The sequence below is a fragment of the Struthio camelus genome, chromosome 20 (genome assembly GCF_040807025.1).
Source record: "Struthio camelus isolate bStrCam1 chromosome 20, bStrCam1.hap1, whole genome shotgun sequence".
Classification (NCBI taxonomy): Eukaryota; Metazoa; Chordata; class Aves; order Struthioniformes; family Struthionidae; genus Struthio; species Struthio camelus.
The window spans coordinates 7106380-7126472 of NC_090961.1; the positions used below are offsets into that span (position 1 = coordinate 7106380).

The following is a 20093-nucleotide window of genomic DNA, read 5'->3' on the forward strand; positions in this document are numbered from 1 at the left end:
ATTCCCTAATTATGCCCCTCCTAGCTGGAACTCTCACTGTGCCTTACGCTTGTTCATGTTTTTCAGTTCCTTTCCCACATCATATGCCTCAGTTGTACTACAGATTGATGAACTCGTAAGAAACAACAGCTCCTCCTTAACCTGAAGCAAAAATAGAGCCACACTGACTTTGACTGCTGAGGGACTGGAAATGCTACTCTGGATTTAACGGGCCTTTTTGTTGTTATGGAAACTAGCTCTGTTGCAAACTTAATTTTAAGGACTTGTCCCTAGCACTCAGCTTGGGAAGGAGGGATGAAAAGAATTCCTGGGAAGAGACGCTGTTAAAATGCTCTGCAGGGTAGTATTAGCGCTCTCTTTTTCTACAGCTAACAAACTCAAAAGAAAGGGAATGAGGAATTAAATTATGCTACCATTTTAATTAGTTTTACAGCTATCTTGATTATAGAAACTACAGTTCTAACCTTTTATAGCACTACCTCTGCCTCTTCCCCTTCCATCCTCTAGTATGTACCTCAGCCCAGCAACATCCCTGTTATTCCTCTCCCTGGTGCATTAAATCAAAAGGGAGAACAGCTTTAGCAAAACTAGCAGCTGTTTAATGATGCAGCAGCCAGTGTCACTTCCCTCAGAAGAGCAAGGAGGAAGTCTTGCTGCCACTAGCAGTCCTATCCCTCTGCATCACAAAGAGCACAAGCAAATTCTAGTGCTACTTTTAGCACAGTTAGGGAAGTAACTGGCTCTGCAGAAAGTGACACTCTTATGCTGCTTGGCTTACTCGAAGGCTTCATGGTGAGCCGCTCGTCACTTAAAGCTGCTTTATATCACTTTGTAGCCGAGGGGCGGATATAGAAACAGGTGTAATTCTGGGGTGAAATGCTGCTGTTTGAAGTGAAGGTTTAACTCTAAAACGTAAAACCTCCACTAGTGTTTGCTATCTGGTGTCTAAGGCCCCCTGCCTAGCACCATAAAATCTCACACTAATCCCCTCTATTAAATCAAGTACCGCTTGTCCCTAAATTCTCATTCTATCCCTTCTTGTTGATGAACACTAATAAAGTGACTGGCACGATGCATTTAACTCCAAAAGCCGTGACAAAGGGAAAAGTAACTACGAAAGCTCTCACATAACAGCCTTAGATACTACTGAACTTGACTGGAAGTACTGAATTCTGGTTTTATTTCCCATACCCATGGCTGCCTGTCACCAATTTGCTGCCTTCTCTGCGCAGGCCTTCGCTTTTAAATCGCCACGTTCACACATAGTTCCCCTGTGGCAGAAAGGGTTAAGCGTTGCAGGTAACCCCAGTTATCCATAGCCTCCTGCTGAGCACTGTCATCCAAACAAGATCAAACTTACTAGTGACACAATGTCCCTCTCTCTCTCTCTCTCTAACAGCAGCTCACCTGAGCTTTTGGAAGGCAATCAAGCCCTTCTCCTTTCTACTTTAACACCAACTTACTCCAGCCAACTAGTTCCAATCTCTCTGAAGCCTCCAGGGCAACTAAAACTAGATCAGACAATTGGGCTAGAATAGCCCCCATCACTTAAGCTTAAAAGAAAAAGAAAAAAAAAAAAAAAGACAATCTGAACGCAACATAATCTAAAGCAACATAAGTATTTTTTTCAATTTTGGCTCTTAAAAACCATCACACTTAAAAAGGTTCTGACTGGAAAGCAATTAGGTGTCTCTTTAGGAAAGAACTGGTAGGTTACGAGCTCACAGCTACAATGAAATTTGATTTCTTACCTTAGAAAGCCTGTCCAGATTTCAGAGCTTACGTCAGGCTTTATTTTAAGCAATAATTGATGGAGGCAGTAAGGGAAGGCCAGCTTAGACTGAACCTTGGAACCTTACAGAATTGGATGATCAGCTTGAGAATGATGCAACAGCACAACCCTACTTCACTGTAGACAACTCCAAGTCTTCCCTCTAGCTTGAACCTGCACCATCCCCTGATGCTTCAACGGGTACAGTAACAGTTCAGTCCTGTGCACAAGGCAATCTGTATTCACGGTCTACACCATGGTGGGCAGAAAAATCATCCCTGAGGAGTATTTTTATAGTGATGCCAGCTGAAAAACTCCTACAAGTTCCCCAACGTGAGAGGAAGAGCAAGGGAGTGGGTGTCAGAGAGCTGAAAGAATCAACCTTTGATTCTAATCACTTCAAACAGTATCTGGATTGTGACTCACAAGCCACAACTCAGCATCATTGTTAGCTTGTACTTAGCCCAAGAGCCTCTGAGCTGTTAACTGACAAAGCTGAACTGCTTCATAAAAGATGCAGAGCCTGGTACTGCAGGCTGCTATGACCAATACAAAACCATGAATCCAGCTGCTGTCTATAAAGGTTTTAATATCAGTATAAATAGGGCACAGTTACAAAAAACTGCAAGACTGGAGCAATGGAATTTTGACTTAAAAACCCTTTGAGTGAGACCTTGCTCTTCAGAAACACACATAACACACAGACTGCTGGGTGGAGGGGAAGCGTGAGCACACATACACCATCTTGCCTTGAACCATTCAGTACAAAAAATAGCAGTAGAAAGATGGTCTCTGAATTGCTGGCTGATCCCTTGGTTGTGCCTTAACTGACTGCTAGGGAGAGGCAGATTGCACCTTGTATTGAGAGCAGAGTTAATGCCCAGAGGAAAGTTTGTCCCCTCTCTCCATCCAGCCACAGCTTCCCCAGCTGAGGTACAAGCTATAAAAATAAAGATTTCCACTGTTCAGCACTTGTACCCAGCCAGGACGCTCTAACAGATGGAGCCGGCAGGGTGTGCACGTGGGCTGATCAGTCTGAAGAGCCGCTCTTAGCTTTCTTTACATTCGCTGTGCTACTGGGTTGCAAGAGTTCAACGGGATCTTGCTGCTGATGTTACAGCTCAGTTTACAGCACTGCCCAGAGCAGGCCTCCCTCCCTTTCCCAGTCCTTGTTACGAGCTCTGCCAAGGGTGATGCCTTCTGTGGTGGACACAAATCATTCTGGCGCAGGTCCTGAAAAGGGAGGCAGTGGCAGGATAGGACCTATCTCTGCACATGCCTGACAAAGGCCTGCACGAGCTGGAACAAAGGCTCCTGCCCCTCGGGACCCAGCTTGGAAACAGACTTTCCCTGGGGAGAGGGAAGAACCCCACCAGCAGGTGAAGAAGGGCCACCACGGCGGAAGTAACGAGACAGGCTGGAGAGCAGCGTACTCTGAAATGAGAAGCAGGCAATGAGTTAGCATCTTCCAAATGCATGCCCCTCTCCCTCCCATGCAAGGTGCCTGTGACACAGGGACAGGCACCAGTGGGCGCAGCCCAGGATGACCTGAGGCTGTGGACTCACGTAGGGGAATGGGCTCTACTGGGCCGTTGCAGACAAATGACCTTCACCCACAAGACACATTTTCACCGAACAGCCAGCAAGCATGTAACAAGCTGCTTACCAGCTCAGAGCTGAGCTCCTGTTTCATCCGCTGCTTGTCACGGGGATGCACAGCTGGGTCCCTCAAATACCGAACAGCCTGGGAGATGAGCAGGTAGAAACAGTTTTCCATTGTAAACATGAGCAGAGACCTGTGCAAAGAAACACCAATCAGCAAGAGCCAAACAGATCAGTACTAGTCCAGTTGCAAGGTCACATACCCTTAGAAGGGCTTCACACACAAAGTACATACAAGGGAACACTGCTACTGTTCAGATTCTGCTCAAGCAGAGATATCCAAAGCTATGAACCGCAGAGCGGAAACGCCCGTTGGCCAACAAAGAAGTCTGATTTAAACGTACTAGTAAATGAACGTTAACTCTTTTCCCGAGTCTTCAGTGGTTGACCCAGGATGGGATGGCTTCACACATCCTCCCTAAAAAATCTCTACTCGCTTTGGAGAGATTCCGATGGACTACCCAAAGCCTCACTAATGCCTCTGGATCTTGATTTTGATCTAAGGAGCACTGGTATCTGCTCCTCAGCCATGACTAAATAAAGGAGCTAGACACTTACTTGAGGGTTTTGGTTCCCTCTTGCATATTCAGCCCTGCAGCTTGAGGGAAAGGTTCCTTCTTCTTATCCAGCTTAGAGGGGAAAAAGAAAGGCATGAGAGACAGGAGATACAAAAGAGGAAATACTCCTATTCTTCAAAATACCAGCTAAATGGGTGCTCTGACATCATTGCACCTGTTGTGCTCTCCCAAAGAGAGAAATGGCTAATACCTCTCCCAACATGTTAAGGGCCACGTTAACTGTGGCGAGGAGGGTCCCAAAGGAGGGTGCAACATCTGAATCAAAGGCTGGTGTGGTGAAACTCAAAACGAAGAGCACGTTGTACTCAGCAAGGTCTAGTGACTGTGGGGAAAAAAAGAAGAGAAGAGTGAGTTACTCCAGAGGCCGTGAGTATGCTATTGTCATAGCGATACGAATACCTTGTCCTTATATCACACTTTTTATTTGGGGAACTTGAAGCACTGAGGTCAGTTCCCAAATCTCAAGTATACGGATGGAGCAGCAGAGAGTCCTCGGTACAGTACTGCACAAGTGAACCAACTGCTCTGCTCACAAGTGGAGGGAAAAAGGATGCCTTTTCTGAAGAGTGACACATTGAGGATACAAATCTAGCTGGGTTATTAGCCTGTGCCAGTACACTATGTTGTGCTGAAGAGACCACATGAAAGATCAGCCAAGCCTTCCTTTCACACTGAGCAGTGCCTGATTCCTAAGGGGAATTCCTTATGCCCTGCCTTCCTGCTTTGTGCAGAACAGTGGACAGATGTAAAAGCCGGGTTGCTCTCTCAAACACTTCAGAGACCCAGAGCATCATTTGAGATGCTGGAAACTCCCCCCTTCAGAGAGCAGTACCTCTCCTCTTTCTCTACCTGATCGAGGAGGATCTGGCAGACATCAGGAGTAAAATGACGCAGGGCAGCAAGAGATTTGCTGAGGATTTTTAAGAGGCTGTACTGCACTGTAAGCAGCGCCTTCTGCTCTGCTGCCTCTGACTCGGGGCTGGGATGTTTAGAAGAGGCTTGGGGGTTACGCTGCACTCGTGGAGTCACACTTGATGGAAGGGAGTCACCATTTTTTGTCTGCAGAGAAAGGAAGAAAGAAAAGAAACTTGAATACAGACATCACTGCTTTGTACAGAAGTCAACCCTTTCAGGAAAAAAACGTTACTAACAAAAGGAATGAGGAAGTAAGGCACCTAAACTTTTTCACCTGCTAGAAGCATGAGAATGCATGCTTAGTGCTCACTGGAGGAGACACTGCATTGCAGGGAAGCAGCTGCAGAGGCTATCATTCCACGTTCTGGGAAAGGAACCGCTAACCAACACACCAGGCCTTAGCCATGCTGAAATGGCACATCAAAGCAATGCATCCTCTGCACCTCACACCCGCCTAAGGATTCCCCAAGAGCTATATCTCATAACCAAATTAAATCAAACCAAGGACACCAGGTCAACAGGTCTTAACTCATCAGAAAAGACACCACAGAGAGCTACAGCAATGCAGCTTTCTTGCTGCAGAGCAGGCAGCTCTAAAATGGTAACAGCACTCTTCAAGCAACGGCTGCTGTTTCTGTAGGACCAGCCTACAGAGTCTAGAATTTTTAGAGCCTAGACTATTATTTGCAAGCTTTTGCTGTGGAGAGATGCAAGTCCTAACTATTACACTCCCAGTTTGATGAATGTCAGCATTCACCACTGGGCACAGAGCCTGGATATTGAGTATATTTGCCTTTTGATGGGGAACACGGGCGTGACAAACCCTCAAACTTTGGCTTGGTTTAGGGTCCCCACTCTCACCTGTAGATAGTGCTGGAGCATTTTGCGACTATGCAGGAGGGAGGTGCAGGCCTGACACAGGTAACACAGATTCACCTAAATATACAGGGTGAGGGAGAAATAATCTCTTAGAAGATCAAATCCCATAAGCACATTCACACAATCATTCCATGCATCACTAACAAAACCAGATTATTACCACTACTATAACCAAAGTACCAGTACCATTTGTGGAAGCTAAAAAATCCACTTAAACAGAACCTCGCAATTCTAGGGGATCTATGCAGTCTCTCCGTTTCGCAGTATTTTCTTGGAGGCACCTGGGACTAAGGACTGAGAACAAGACATTGAATTTCCCAAGTTATATTTCCAAGCAACTATATCTCTGTCTCCATCAACCACCTTTTCTCACTCAACTCGTACAGTATAAAGGACTTTATGTTACAGAAGAAACTTACTTAAATGGACTCCTATTAAAGGAACAGTAATAAAAAGACCAGATAGCACCATTTTCTCTTAAACACATACAACTCCCTCCACTCCAAAGCAACATATTACCCAGAGCAGTGTCCTGATTCCTACCTGTGTGTCCCTCATAAGCTGTGGTAGGTGAAAATGCCATTCTTTCGTGAAATTTGAGAGCTGGAGAATGAAGCCAACAGTGTGATCAGCCTCCTCCAGGCAGGCCAAGCTCTGTACTGTCCGTACTGCATTCAGGCACTGGAAGAGGAGAAAGAAGTAAATCAGGACAATGGCAGTTAAAGCACAAAAAGCCCCTTCCCCTCCCTAGAAGCAAAAGCTGAAAATGCATGGATTTGGCCTCAGGCACAGAAAATGCATTTTGACAAAATGAAAGCCGTTGTATAGCACATGCGTTCTAGACTCCTGGCATACTACCTTCTTAGTCAGGGGTCAATGCATTTCACAGGCGTGCTGCCATATGAGAAGATAGTCTTTTTTTTTTTTTTTTTTTTTAAATGGAGCATGGTTACATACAGCACCTACTTGCAATACAGGGCTCTTCAGCAAGTCTGCATTGACACAATTCAGCCGATACAGGGATTTCAGTTTTGCAGGACATGAGCGCTTGCCCATCTATGCGGTGACTGGACCCTGACCACAGCATTTTCATTACCTGAGCAAGTCTGAACTGAGGCCATTTCCAAGAACAGCTCTCCCTCCTCTTTTCAAAGCAGATGGTCACAAACCAAGTTCTCAGCAAACCCTGCCTTTTGTTACTGTGTTGAGTAGGTGTATTAAGCAGCTGTAGCAAAGTTATAACCCCAGGAGTAAAAAGGATGTACAGACGTTGAGTGTCCATGCTCTAACAACTATTTTAACAGTTATCCCTGCCTGATTGCATGGCTTGTATGCTATTCTCCTCCTCCCACTATTTACTGTAAAGCTTTCTGAGACAGGAGCTATGTCTTCTCAATGCTTCTATAGTTTCTGACACGTTTCCACAGCTATTGTAACACAGAAGCCAAATGAACCATTTCAGAGGAGGCACGTGACATACCTGAAGAATCCTCTCTTGATGGACACCCACAAAATCCAGGGCTTCTGTTAGGAAGTTGTATCTAAGCGTCTTAAGAAGACGCTCCATCAATGACATGGAGAGACGATAGACCCCAGGCCAAGAGGGGGCATCCAGAGATTTTCGAGATGAAGCAGATGTCTGAACAGACGAGATATAAAACCAAAACAAATGACTTATTTACACTGCTGCTCAGTGTGGCACATGCGACGAACCCTTCACCACATTTTGGAAGGGCCCAGACTCCAGGGATGGGTGCTGCCCTCCCAGGCCCTGCGGCCTTCTCTCCAACTAGTCAGCAATGCAGGGCAGGGCAGGGCAGGGCAGGGCAGAGCTCTCCTAGTGCGTTCCCACCCACGAGCAGCAGCACCCACCTGAATGGCTCCATTAGTGCTAAGCTGGTACACACTCAAGAGGGGCAGGCAGACACTCTGTGTGACACCAGCTCCAGCCACTGCTGCTGCCCCCTACAAGACACAGAACAAATTCCTGTTAAAATATGCATGTCCTTCCTCTCTGAGACCAAAGAGATCCCTCCTGCATTTCTGTCCTTCGCATTGCAACCCTTCTTTTAGAGAACTTTCATCCACGTACACTTCTTATACGCCGCTCAAAAATTCAGCGTCAAGAAAAGCAACACTGTTCTTACTGCGAACACTAATCTGCATAACTGTACCATGAACCCGTTCTTCCCCTGTCACCTGGTTTGGTACATATCTAATCTTCAAAAAGCTCTGGCTTTGGAAGGACCTTGCTTTCTCCTGAAATCCTACACACAGTTGAATTTGCAATAGATAAGTAATGCTCTACTGCAACTAACAGCAAAGCAGGTTCCAACTCTCAGCACTGTTTTAGCCAGGAGGTTTAATTTGCATTGCAGAAGAATATATTCAGGGAAAATGTTTGATCTAAATTACAAGTCTGCTCTGGCTGGGTCAGTTCTTCCATCCGAGACATTCCATTATCAGGAAGAACAAGGAAAATCAGGCAGACATCCATACAAGACCTACTGCTTGCCAGCCTCTAAAGAAATCTTTTATCTACAAATTATCATTTGGCTGCTTCACAAACAACATAATGAGATGTACAGCTATTTAAAATGCATAGCAAGATGCTCTCCTCTCTTTGCATCTCTCACCTGTTGCGTCCTTGCTAAGGTCAGCAGTAAATGCAACGAGGCCTCTGTGAAGTGAAGGTTTTGTTTAACTCTCAGGCTGATCTCCAAGGCAGCAAAGATGGTAGGAAGCACAGGGACTTTCCTTGTAATCTGTAGCCAGTAGTCTCCATCTTCATCAACTTCACAGAGTTCTTTTGCCAGATGCAGACCCAGAACACATACCTGCAGTGACAAGGAAAGGAGGAGAACAAAGTATAGGCTTCACATCTATACTAAGGAGAAAAAAAAAAAAAAAAAACTCGAAAGCATTTACTAACACAGTCTAAAGTGCAGTCATTCTCAAGAGTCATCAGTTAGGGCATCTGATATCCCTCACATTACACTCTGCATAATTCATGGCTGTATTAGCAACTGTGACAGTTTCTTAGGACAGATCTGAAAGAGAAGCAGCAACAGCTGACTTCCCAAGCTGACATAGGCCAAAAAGACACAAAGTAATTCTGAGGCAGAAACTCCCAAAGCTTCCTTTGGCGGCAGCAGGTTGTAAGGGAGAATTGTGCCAAACATACACAGAACTTCTGTTCAGAGAAAAGAAACATAGTTACAAAGCACGCGAACAGGTCCTTTACCCCATCTCGCTGGTCCTTCTGTTTAACTCGCGAGGCATCATCTGTTTCCATGCTGTCTTTATCATCTGTAGCATCTCCAGAGGTCAGGCTGTTCCGAGTCTGATCAAAGAGTGCAATGACCTCATCTTGGAGTGTTTCACACACACTGAGCACCAGCTGGGAGTACTGTGGAATCTCATTCACTGTGACAGACACAGAATAGAAAACAGTTAACCCAGTCCTTGCACTTAGGTTTCCAGTTCAACTGATAACATCACTGGGGCCACATTTCTTAGAATCGGTATTTATCCTGCTTTCATTTCAAAACGTATAAAACAGAATGCAAGGAACCGTGACTAAGTTAGATGATTAAGCTTAGGAGGACATAATAAGAGATCAGACGGTCATCTGATCGTAAGAACATGTAGTTTCCCTAGGAAGTCCTATAAACTCATAACACTTCGGAACACAAACCAAACACTGTTATGGGAAGATTATCCCGTAACTGCTCACTACAACATTTCCTGCATATTTCTCCAGATTGCTGGTACAGGGTTATGGGTACAGTCTGTGTTCTGAGAGTCTTTATAATACTAAATTCTCATTAAAAACATTACACCTCGTTTCCCCACCATTACTGCAGACTCAAATTCATTAGCAAACAAAAATATTCATCGAATTGGAAGCTGAGAGTTTTAATTCTAATTATTTTCCAAAAGAGAGAGGCTTGCAGAGCCCAAGCAGTGGGATAAGGACTACATAGAAAGGTAGGCTGATATACCTCTCAACACCACAACTGCCTTTATATCTGTGCTTCACAGCACCTAGTCCAGATTCCAGTAATAGTCTTCAAGTGCTACCGTAATGTAAAATGTCCCAACAGTGACACGAGTAACGACCAAACTGGTTTCTCTGGTTTGTAATGAAATGTATCCCCCCAAAAGATTTTCCTATGTTTGGATCACTCATTATCTCTCACAAGTAACTCATACCAGAATCTAAAAAGCTCTACACTTAACTCTGCGAGATGAGATTAGTAGGGTGTCTCTCCCATATCTGCTGAGCTATTTTCACAAACCTGTAGGAACTTAAACAGATCCAAGATCTCTATCTCCTTCTCTATCAAACTGATCAAACATAGGGGTTATTGCTGGGAAAAGACAGGAGAAGGGAAAGATATATGCACATTTTTAAAGACAAAGCTCATCTCCTTCTGAAACTAGCTAAAACAAGTAAGAAAAACAAAAGCAGAGAAGTCCCACAGGGTGGCGACTATATTCAGCATCCTGCACTACAACTAACATCACTAGTATTTCTAAGATGAAAATGTGTGTGACAAGAGCTTGTTCAGCTGTAGCAGCCCTGCTCTTCATACTCCTACACCACCTCACCTTTCATCTCCTTCATTTGCAACACAGTGATGAGAGCTGAGAACACTTTGGCTTTGGTCTTCTCCATCATCTGCTGATCTGCCTGTAGTACTCCCTCCAGAATCTGCGTCAAGGAGTTTATGATTTTATCCACAGAACCCAACTCGCTGACAACAAAAAGGGAGAGCTCTTCAGATTAGACAAGATCCCTCAATAAATATATTGGCTTGACTGAGCTGTGTGGATCATAGGTTGTATGATCCACACAGATAAAAGCAGTTCTTGCAAGTAAACTTTAAGTCATCACCTGGATCTCATTAAAGACAACATCCACAACAGAGTGAGAATGCAGGACTATCACAAAAGCTTCTCTGTACACTTGCAAGCAGGAAGTCAAACCATAAATACATTGTTTGACAAGAGATTTCAGCAACAAAGTATCCATATTGCCACCCCCCCCCACCCCCCTCCCCCCCAAAAGAGAATCCCATAGTAAGGCATCAGTTTCCTCCATAAATCACTAAGGAAATCTCACTAGAGCCACACACTTGAACGCAATCTCTCACGTTTTTATATTTAGCCATGACCAATAACAATCCATACAAAATACCTACCTCTTCCACTGTTTGAGCAGGATCAGAAGGAGAGTACATAACATGGATGCCAACTGCAGACAGGACACTGACATGGGAACCAGAAGCTAAGAAGACATACCCCAAGAGTTACAGTTGCAATAGTCACAGATAAAACTCAAACACCCCAAACACCACCACCAAATGACCAGGTTTGTTTTTCAACAAGTAGCAGCATCGTGGGATCCCCAGTCAGGACCCTCTGCAGGGTCGCCCAGCGATGATGAGAACAAAACGTAGAAAAGAAAGATTTATACAAATTCAGGGAGAGAGACTTTGTTTCAGCTTGATTTCACAGAATTTCAAAAGCCTATGATAGCAAGCAGCTGCAGAAATGGAACTCCTCTTAGTACGAAGGAGATGAGCTATTGGGAAATTCAAGAACTAAGAAGCACCAGCACCTACCAAAACCTTGGTCCCATTTAGCACATCCAGAAACAATTGCTGATGGACTGCTGAATCAGTCAGATGCATTATATCTGCCTAAGGTACACAAAGACAGAGATGAGCTTAATCAAATGTAACAAAAGATGTAACTTTTTTCCCCAGTCTAAGATCAGTCTACTGTTTTAATTGGTTACTTAAAGAATTCATCAAATATTACAGTTGTTGAATGATGCAATTTTACAGAAATCACAGAAGCATTACATTAACAGTTGACAAAAAGTTGGCAATGACCGATTTCCCTCATGGTGCATCCCTACCTCACTCGACTCCGCAAAATCTCCTTGGGATCGCAGATTTACTTAGAATTGCTATAAAATTGTTTACTACCTCCCTCCTCTGCTCAGATAGACAATGTGCTCATTTTGATCAAATAGCAAAACACCACCTACTGTAACTATCTCTTGTACAGTGCCTGTGCCAACTTGTGTTGTAAGCATACACATAAAATAACTGGGAAAAAACCCAAAACAGTGACTTCTTCATTGTGCCATATTCATCTGGCCCTGAAAAGCTGACACTACATTATTCAAAATGTTAACTCCAGATTATCCTGAAAGGTAAGAGGAAAAAAGTACTAAGGTAGCTCTTACATGGCTAGTAGAAATAATCAGCAGCATCCGCCAGGCTGAGATCAGCATCTGATATTCTGTCATGGAGGCACAGCTGCTACCCTCTGTCTCTGCCACATGATATGCCAGTAACTTGACATATTCTGACCAATAAGCAAAGCGCTTTTTGGTGGAGAAGTTCTTCAGCGTGTCTTTCAGGGACTGATCCAGTGAGCCCCTGACCAAATCAAGAGGAGAAGTTATCTTCATTTATTCTTTGGTCAGAAAATATACTCCTTCTGAGATTCAGGCAGGAAAGCCAAGGACACAGCTTGCAAGTGAAGATTATTCCACATATTAGACCTGTATAGGGAATCCCACTTTTTGCATCAAATGTGAAGGAAAAAGATGAACCCTGAAGAAAACGTATGATTTCTTTTTTTTTTAAAAAAAAAAAAAAAAAAAAAAGGTTTTTAGTTAATCCTGACTTTTCAGTATATTGAATGGCAGTTACATTCAGGGAAACAACCTGGCTGGGAGAAAACCACTGAAATGTTATTCACCAATCACTATAGTAGAGGCACTTAGCTTAATTCACAATTAGTTTTAATACTGTACTATTTTCATCCCAGGATAAAAGGAAAACACTAATGCTAATGTTCTAGTCTACAAGCTACAGAAGCGTTCCTTGTGTAACCGATGATTAAAGAGGAAATTCAAATGCACGTTTGCGTTTTGTTTACAAATCACTGTTCCTCCCACATTTCCACAGAATCATGTGTACCATATCAACGCCCTCAAAGCCTGCATGGCCTCTCAATATTTAACACACACGGTTTACATAATTAAAGACAACTGGGATGAAGGAGAGACTATCAAAGACTCACTTGACAACATAGTAGATCTCCAGGCAGATGATTTTCATGATTAAGGCACAGGTGTCCAAGACACTGAGCTATAAACAAAATAAAAGCAAGACTTGAGCATCTTACTCTGCAGGGTGATTGGAACTCTAATTTATCCCTACCCATCCACTTGAGGTTACTAATACTCCAGTTTCCCAGGAGATTTTTCTTCCACAATAGTTCGTCATTCCACAACGCTATGTCATTTGACCAGGGACTAGCGACAACGGGGAACAAATGTTCTGTTCAAACGCGCCCTGGAACTGAGTGAGAGCCCAGCACCTTCATAATGAAGAGGGAAACTCCCTCTTCAAGAAAAGAAAGGCAATAAAAACTTAACGGATTCTTTTGTGCTATTAGTTAGCCTGAGCTATGCCTACAAAAGGGAAAGAGAGTTTCTTTTGTCGAAGAGTGCCCAAAATATAGTACGGATATGCTATACACAGCACACCTAGTATATTAGCTCCTTGCAAAGAACACGTCTTATCGCAGATGCCAGGTACATATCATCTTTGTTTCGTAAGTTAACAAAGAGCAGAGAATTTCAAAAATTAGTCCATGGCTGTACAGCCAGTCCCTGCAACAGCAGAAAGCATATGCTTCAGCTCCTGCCTGCGCTTAAACCAATTGATCACATTTCTTTTTAGAAAGCTGCAAACAGAAGGAAGAGCCATACACAACACTGAGAAATCCATTCTGAGAAGCACAAAACTACCTTCATTTTGTTCAGATGCAACTCACCTCTGACGTTTCCGAAGGGGGAGGAAGTGTCCCGAAGAGAGGATTGGTTAAGTTTTCCCAAAATTTTGGCCTAAAAGATACATACAGGAGTAATATCAGCTATCTCTCCCACGCCACATGCCTAGCAGCATCTTGACTCTTCCAGACTTCAGAGAAAACAGCTCTGTGTAAAATAAACTGAATGAAATGTATTCTCTTCTGAATATGCAAGTACAGGCTTCTCATTGCCTTTCCCAAGAGACTAACGTACAGATCAAGTACAAAGCCCACATGTTGCACGCCCTTACAAAGGGGCACAAGGACTACAATGCGATTGTCTCTGAAAAGCCACATGAACTACGGAAAAAGCGTTAGGAGAATAAAAAGGCAGCAAAGTGCACCACAGAAAAACAACTCACTTGGTCCTCAGAACTAACATGGCGCTATCTCGGCGGTCCTGCCACAGGGCATGCAGGAAGGCAATGGCAGCCCGATGCAAGAGGGGAGGGCACCAGTACCTCTCCTGTTGTTTGGAGTCTATCAGCTCTAAGACAACTTGGAGACAACTCCACTCCCCTAAGCTGAATTCCTAAAGCAAAAGGAAATGAGAGAGGTTACTTCTCCGCAGAACTGCTATGTAGGCGCCTCCTAAAGCAGAATGTTGCTCAATTCTATTTAAACAATATACAAGCAAGTAAACCTTGAGTGTGCGGTGCAGGCATGCTTCTCGTACGCACATATGCATAATATAAATGACTACAAGGAATGCATAACACTGAGGAGAGAAATAAATAACTATTTCCACAGAGTAGGTAGCTCAAAGACAGGAAAACTAAAAAAGGGCTATGTGGAGACTTAATAAGCCTTCTAAAAGTCCCACCTCAAGAGGACACTGAACCGCAAAGCATTCGAGACAGAGTAAGCATTCTGGAAAACTGATACTGTCCAGGTATCTCAGTCTTCAGCTTTTCCATTGACTGTCCATTGTCAGAGTCAAGAAAGGGATCTTTGGCCTGACCCAATACAGCCATTTGCATGTTAATTAAGTATCTGCTTTGAGACCCTGGGGAAAGCTTCTCTTTGGCTGTAAGGAAAGGTGAAGCTGGGACAGCAGCACATCCTTTCATTGTAAGCAAACGCTACATTTACCTTCACATTAGGCACTTCAGGTTACCTGTTAGAATTTAGAGACCGATGCCATAAGACTGCCATAAACGTATTTTGAACTAATTTACGATAAAAAACAAGTAAGGCCCTGGGAAGGTATCTGCTGTTCTACCTTTGACCCATCATTGCCGTCCTTCACTTCCAAGTTCAGGAACAGTTCAATGAGCCCAGGTTGTGTCTCCACTGCAACTGTGAGGAATTCCAGGATCATGACTTTAATACGCATGTCCTCAATCTTGCTCTGCAGGCGGGTCAGGAAGGCATCACGGATGGCAGCAGCATCACTACCAAGGCAGGCATAAACCGACATGGGAGCAACCTGCGAAAGCAAAGAAACGTCAGAAACATGGATAACCAAACTCTACAGAATGCTGCTTCCCTCTGCCACAAAGGTGATTTGCATTTTAAATTGAAACTCCAAAATATTTTATATTGAATCTAGGAATAGAAGTAAGTGAACTCCAAAATTACAGTTATTTTCATTAAGCAGGTAGAAACTTGCAAACTGAACCAAAATTTCCTCTTTGGCAATTCTGCTGTCTCTCTTATGTCTCAAGGAGCATGGCAAAACTGGAAAGGTTTCAGTTCATGCAGCCTTCAGTAGAGTTGCATTATGTACTGTGACACACACGAGCCTGAAGGAATTATCCCAAAAGAGTTTCAGTGCTGGAATCAGTCAAAAGGGGAAAAGCAAAGGAGCACTTTTGAGTAAGCTTCGTCTCACCGTAGCCAGTCGTTTGAGCAATTGGATGGCCAGGCGTGGAAGTGCAGGGTCATGTTTGTGGTAGATGTATTTGGCCAAGACCGCAATAAGATTGTTTCCGTGAGCACCTGCAGAAAATACAATTAAAATGAAAGAGAAGAACCTGCAATAAGTTGTAATTATTTATCAACGATTTCAATAGTGGAAAGTGAAAATTAGCCCAATCTTCCAAAAGCATAAGGTATGAGCCCAGTCAGAGATACTAATGGCAACTGATTTATTATACGCTTCACATCCATCTCATTAAAACGCAGTAAAACCAAGCCACGTTTGTTTAATATTTCAGAAGCTGTCTTAAGAGGAGAAAAATGCCTTAGAGAAGGGAGAACAGGCCTTCGCCCATCTCTGGAGAGCACTTTTTGGAACCTTCAAATCCGAATGTGTTTCTTTAGAAACGTTTGAGATTATTTCCATATAACAGAAAAGCACAGCTTCCTAAGCTGCCCGCTTGGAGAAACACATACCATGCTGAGTAAGCGCCTGTTCTAATGGAGACACCACACTAGAAGGGGGTTTCAATCGGATGACGTTATTCGTGACTGAGAATGCCAGCTTCACTGTTTGTATCAGCAGTTGACCTTGGCCTTGTGACTCATCACTGCGTTTCCAAAAAGAAATCAAAGTAATTGTGTTGACAACTGACATTTATTATTTGCACAACATTCACAGAGCAGATTCTATATGCTGTCAGGCAGGGGTTATAAGACACCTTTACTCAGTTTCTCGTGTCACCACATAACAGCTGTTGAAATACAAATCCCCATAATACACACAACTCAAGGCTGGCAAAAATATTTTTTCAGTGTCCAATAAGAAAAAAGAAAAATAGTCTGACTGTCTATTGTCACTTTCTTCTTCTTCTGGGTCCAGAGATTTTAAATCTGCTAGGACAAAGGTAGAAACATTTCCAGAACCAATCTCTCATAAATTATAACGTACCCAAACTGGATGAAGAGCTTAAACTGGCTCTAAGTCTGGTATTTTCATTAAGGTTTTCCTTATCAGATAAAGAGGCTGGAGAGAAAGCCAAAAAGGGCTTTTCAAATAGATCTCACTCTCCTCTTAATAAATCTGGATTCTCCTCCGATCTTTTGTTGCTAAAGAACAAAATGGCAGACATTCTCAGAAACAACCGGCTGGCAAGTTTGGCTGTGTCTGCGTGTCAAGTAAGGCTGGCTAGGAAAAGAGAGCAGAGGAAAGGGAAGGGATTAAACCACAGCTAAAGCCAAAGTTTCAAGCCTCAGTGAGAACCATAAGGAAGTTAACACTCTGAATGCTAAAAAAGCCTTCAATACAGTCGATTTCAAGAGTACTTCAAGCAGCCTTCTGAATCCAACTTGAAGAGACTAATCATTCCTAGCACCTTCTAAAATTACAGTTCCAGCTTTGTTATGATTCATTCATAACAACTCATTGATAATGATTCATTCATAATAATAGCTTGACTTAGACTGATGTAAATTTAAGACCTAGACGTTCTAATACCGGCTATAATCCTCTTGCTTCTAATTCATTCATTCATTCTTACACATTGAGCTCAAGTGAATTCTTGATGAAAAAAGGTAATGCTAGCAAACATTAAAAAATTGAGGACATTTACACCCACTGACATGCTCCAAACGTCAGTTAGGCTGAGCAAAACAGAAAACTAAAGCAACTGCATGAAATGGAGAGTGTACAGCAAAAACTACATACAGGTCCGGGACACACAGAAGGCTCGTCCTCCAGAACATATGAGGCAGTTTGCTTTAGCTAGCTGCTATGCTGATGCCCAGCTAAGACTAAGCAAGTTAAAACTACATTTCAGGTATTATCTGTTTCTTCTTTCCTCAGGCTACTGCAGTGATATATGCAACTCACCTACTAGACTGGGAAGCCATTACCATATCAATTGTGTCCACACCAATTCCCATGATGTTAATGACAGCTTGCCCTGCTTCAGTGTTGGCCAGACTGAAGATGCACAAGGACTGAAGGCTGGGGGCATTGCTGCGAGACATGAATGACACAGGACATCACCAATGGGAGCGTTTGCATTAGTTTCTCACCTAGCACCAAGTAAACTACCACAAAGTAGCCTCTATGAATTCCTACATCCCCCACGCACCCCTACTTTCTTCTCCCTTCTACTTTCTTCAGAGCAGGTATACCACATATGAAAGTGGATGGAGATCTGTCTTGGGGAACATACTTATTGCTTTCTCTTTCCTTGTCAGGTGCGCTAAAAAGCAACATGGTTTGCTCTATCCCTAACGTTTTTCTGCCCTCCCTGAACTCAGGAATGCAGGCAAGGGCTGAAATCAATACTACACAACCACATCACTTTCCTCCTAGTAATTCACAGTCAAACATTGAAACAAAAAGATAGTAACAGAGTCCTCTCGCACTGTTAATGAGCTTACTGCAGATCAGAAATCCATTGCCCATCTTACCTACTGCGAGGATCCATTTCAGGGCATAAATTCAGTATAGCATGGATCAGCTGCAGAATCAGGCACCCTAAAACAGAGAGTAAATGACTACTCAGTTTTCAGGAAAAGCTGTCGCCAAGTTCCTAACGTTTTCAAACAAATTCACAGCATCTTGCAATACTGATAATGCACAAAGCAAATTCCAGATGGCTGCTAGAGAAGGTCTGATAAAAAAAGGGGGGAAGAAAGAAAAAAATCAGCGTTCTCTCCAATAAGAGAGCTGATCCTTCCCCCCTCCCACCCCCAAGAAAAACCCCACCATCCTTACCAATTTTCTCTCTCACTCCGTGGGAGTTATAGCGCCATTTGTGGTAATTTGGTAACATCTCCTTCAGGACAAACACAATGCAGGGCACAAGCCCTTGGCTCTGGGTGCTACCAAGTTGTCCCTAGGGAAAACAGAAGTGTTATTGTTCTGCTTCTGCTTAAAAGGACAAGAAATCTTCTGTAAAAAGATATTCCAGTTTCTATATCGATCTCTAAAGTATGAGAAAAGTATTGAGTACAGGGATTTACAGATTTACAAATTACAAGCAAATTCTATTCCCCAGCAGATCCGATGAATCAAAACGGGGTTTTTTTTTGAGAGAACCAGACTACAGAGAAAGCAGAAACGATAGCACAAAGGGGAGCGGCAAGTAATTATTACCCAAAGAAACCCGTTGCAAAGGGCATCTCAGACTGCTCTATTTCACTTTCCTACCATAACAGCCTAAAGCTAACTTCACATGAAGACTGCTCCAGAAGCACTCACCCGGACAAGAGTCGTGATCAGATTCAGGAAGGAGATGGTAACGCTGTACTCGCCTTGAGGCTGTTCTATGCTCATCAGTAGGTTTCCATAGCCCCCAGCATTCATCCCTTCCGCACTGTGAAATGAGCAAGAGGGTTCATGGTATGAATAGCAGGAATCTGACAAGAAGGGCAGCAGGTGCACACGTACAACCTCAATTACTTCATCTGCTACTAGCTACAAGAAAGTATGATCATAAGCAAGAAGGGACTAATTCAGAACAGCATAGATCATATGCACTCTAAGATGCAGTATTTTGCCTCTCCGCAGGGCTATAGCCTGTATTTGGAATAAGATGAATCTTACTCTTAACTCCAAATTTAGCACACTCATCCTCACTGCCTAAAAATAAATTTGTTATTTAAGCACTTTCCATCACGAAACTAATGCTTTACAGTTGCATGCAATTCATTCACGTACAGTGCAAATAACAATCTGTGGAGAAAGAGAAAGCGAAAGAGAGAAGTGGGCTGAAGAGTTTTTACACAGCTGACAGCTCAAGTGACTGTCCACATGAGTGAAAACAACAGGCAGCATTAGCGGTGAAGGGCTCCAATGCTCACTGTTCTACCAAGTATTACTGAGTTTGTTTTTCCATTGTGTGACAACAGACATTATTTCATAGTTCTCCATTTAAGATTGTAATTTGACAAACGAGGAAATTCCACATCACATGAGCTAGAGATGCTGAATACCAGGGAATTTTAGATGACCTTCCCAGGAATCACACTTTGATCAAAGAATCCCAGCTTTTCTGCTGAAACTGAACCGATAGCAAAGTTTTTGCCAGCTCTCTGTCCTTTCATGAGTGAAGAGCATGTCAAATCCATGGATTTCATGGACCTCCTATCTCACACTGGGAAAAAGGTTTTACGACCTGTTACGAAAGGTTTAGGTTTAAACAAAAACAAAAACAAAAAAAAAAAACCAAAAGGATTACCTAATCATGTGATTCATACTGGACACTGGATTGGCAACAAATGGCAGGAACCCTGTATGGTGAAGGTCGGTCCAAACCTGCGAGAGAAGTAGAGATATTCCCTCTCATTCACACATACATGTCTATTAGCGCTCAATTCTAGAAAACCTGGAAGGTCATTTCCTTACCTTGGCTGGCATCCGAGCAGCCAGTACTGTCAAACAATTGACACAAGAAGCAATAACATCAACAGGGGGAGAGATTACAGTCGTTAGCCTAGGAAAGAGAAGCATTATGCATAAACTGCACTGCCACCCGTGGTCTAGCCTG

The 20093-nt window shown here is 43.3% G+C and overlaps 1 protein-coding gene across 1 annotated transcript in view; it reads right to left on the bottom strand.

The window, feature by feature from the left end:
• Positions 1–2340: 2340 nt before the first annotated feature.
• Positions 2341–20093, bottom strand: part of NUP188 (nucleoporin 188) — a 30543-nt gene continuing 12790 nt past the window's right edge. Inside the window, exons 18-44 of the mRNA XM_068914661.1 lie at positions 19952–20039; positions 19785–19861; positions 18806–18920; positions 18320–18440; positions 18013–18079; positions 17441–17569; positions 16045–16178; positions 15542–15648; positions 14930–15136; positions 14070–14239; positions 13672–13741; positions 12913–12980; positions 12068–12263; positions 11436–11513; positions 11013–11098; positions 10420–10565; positions 9050–9231; positions 8442–8642; positions 7678–7770; positions 7286–7444; positions 6349–6486; positions 5788–5862; positions 4861–5070; positions 4202–4333; positions 3992–4062; positions 3438–3567; positions 2341–3205 (exon numbers count right to left, since the gene is read on the bottom strand). Coding sequence (XP_068770762.1) covers positions 3035–3205; positions 3438–3567; positions 3992–4062; positions 4202–4333; positions 4861–5070; positions 5788–5862; positions 6349–6486; positions 7286–7444; positions 7678–7770; positions 8442–8642; positions 9050–9231; positions 10420–10565; positions 11013–11098; positions 11436–11513; positions 12068–12263; positions 12913–12980; positions 13672–13741; positions 14070–14239; positions 14930–15136; positions 15542–15648; positions 16045–16178; positions 17441–17569; positions 18013–18079; positions 18320–18440; positions 18806–18920; positions 19785–19861; positions 19952–20039 — 3421 coding nt within the window. The 3' untranslated portion in view covers positions 2341–3034. The remainder of the gene's footprint in view (positions 3206–3437; positions 3568–3991; positions 4063–4201; positions 4334–4860; positions 5071–5787; positions 5863–6348; positions 6487–7285; positions 7445–7677; positions 7771–8441; positions 8643–9049; positions 9232–10419; positions 10566–11012; positions 11099–11435; positions 11514–12067; positions 12264–12912; positions 12981–13671; positions 13742–14069; positions 14240–14929; positions 15137–15541; positions 15649–16044; positions 16179–17440; positions 17570–18012; positions 18080–18319; positions 18441–18805; positions 18921–19784; positions 19862–19951; positions 20040–20093) is intronic.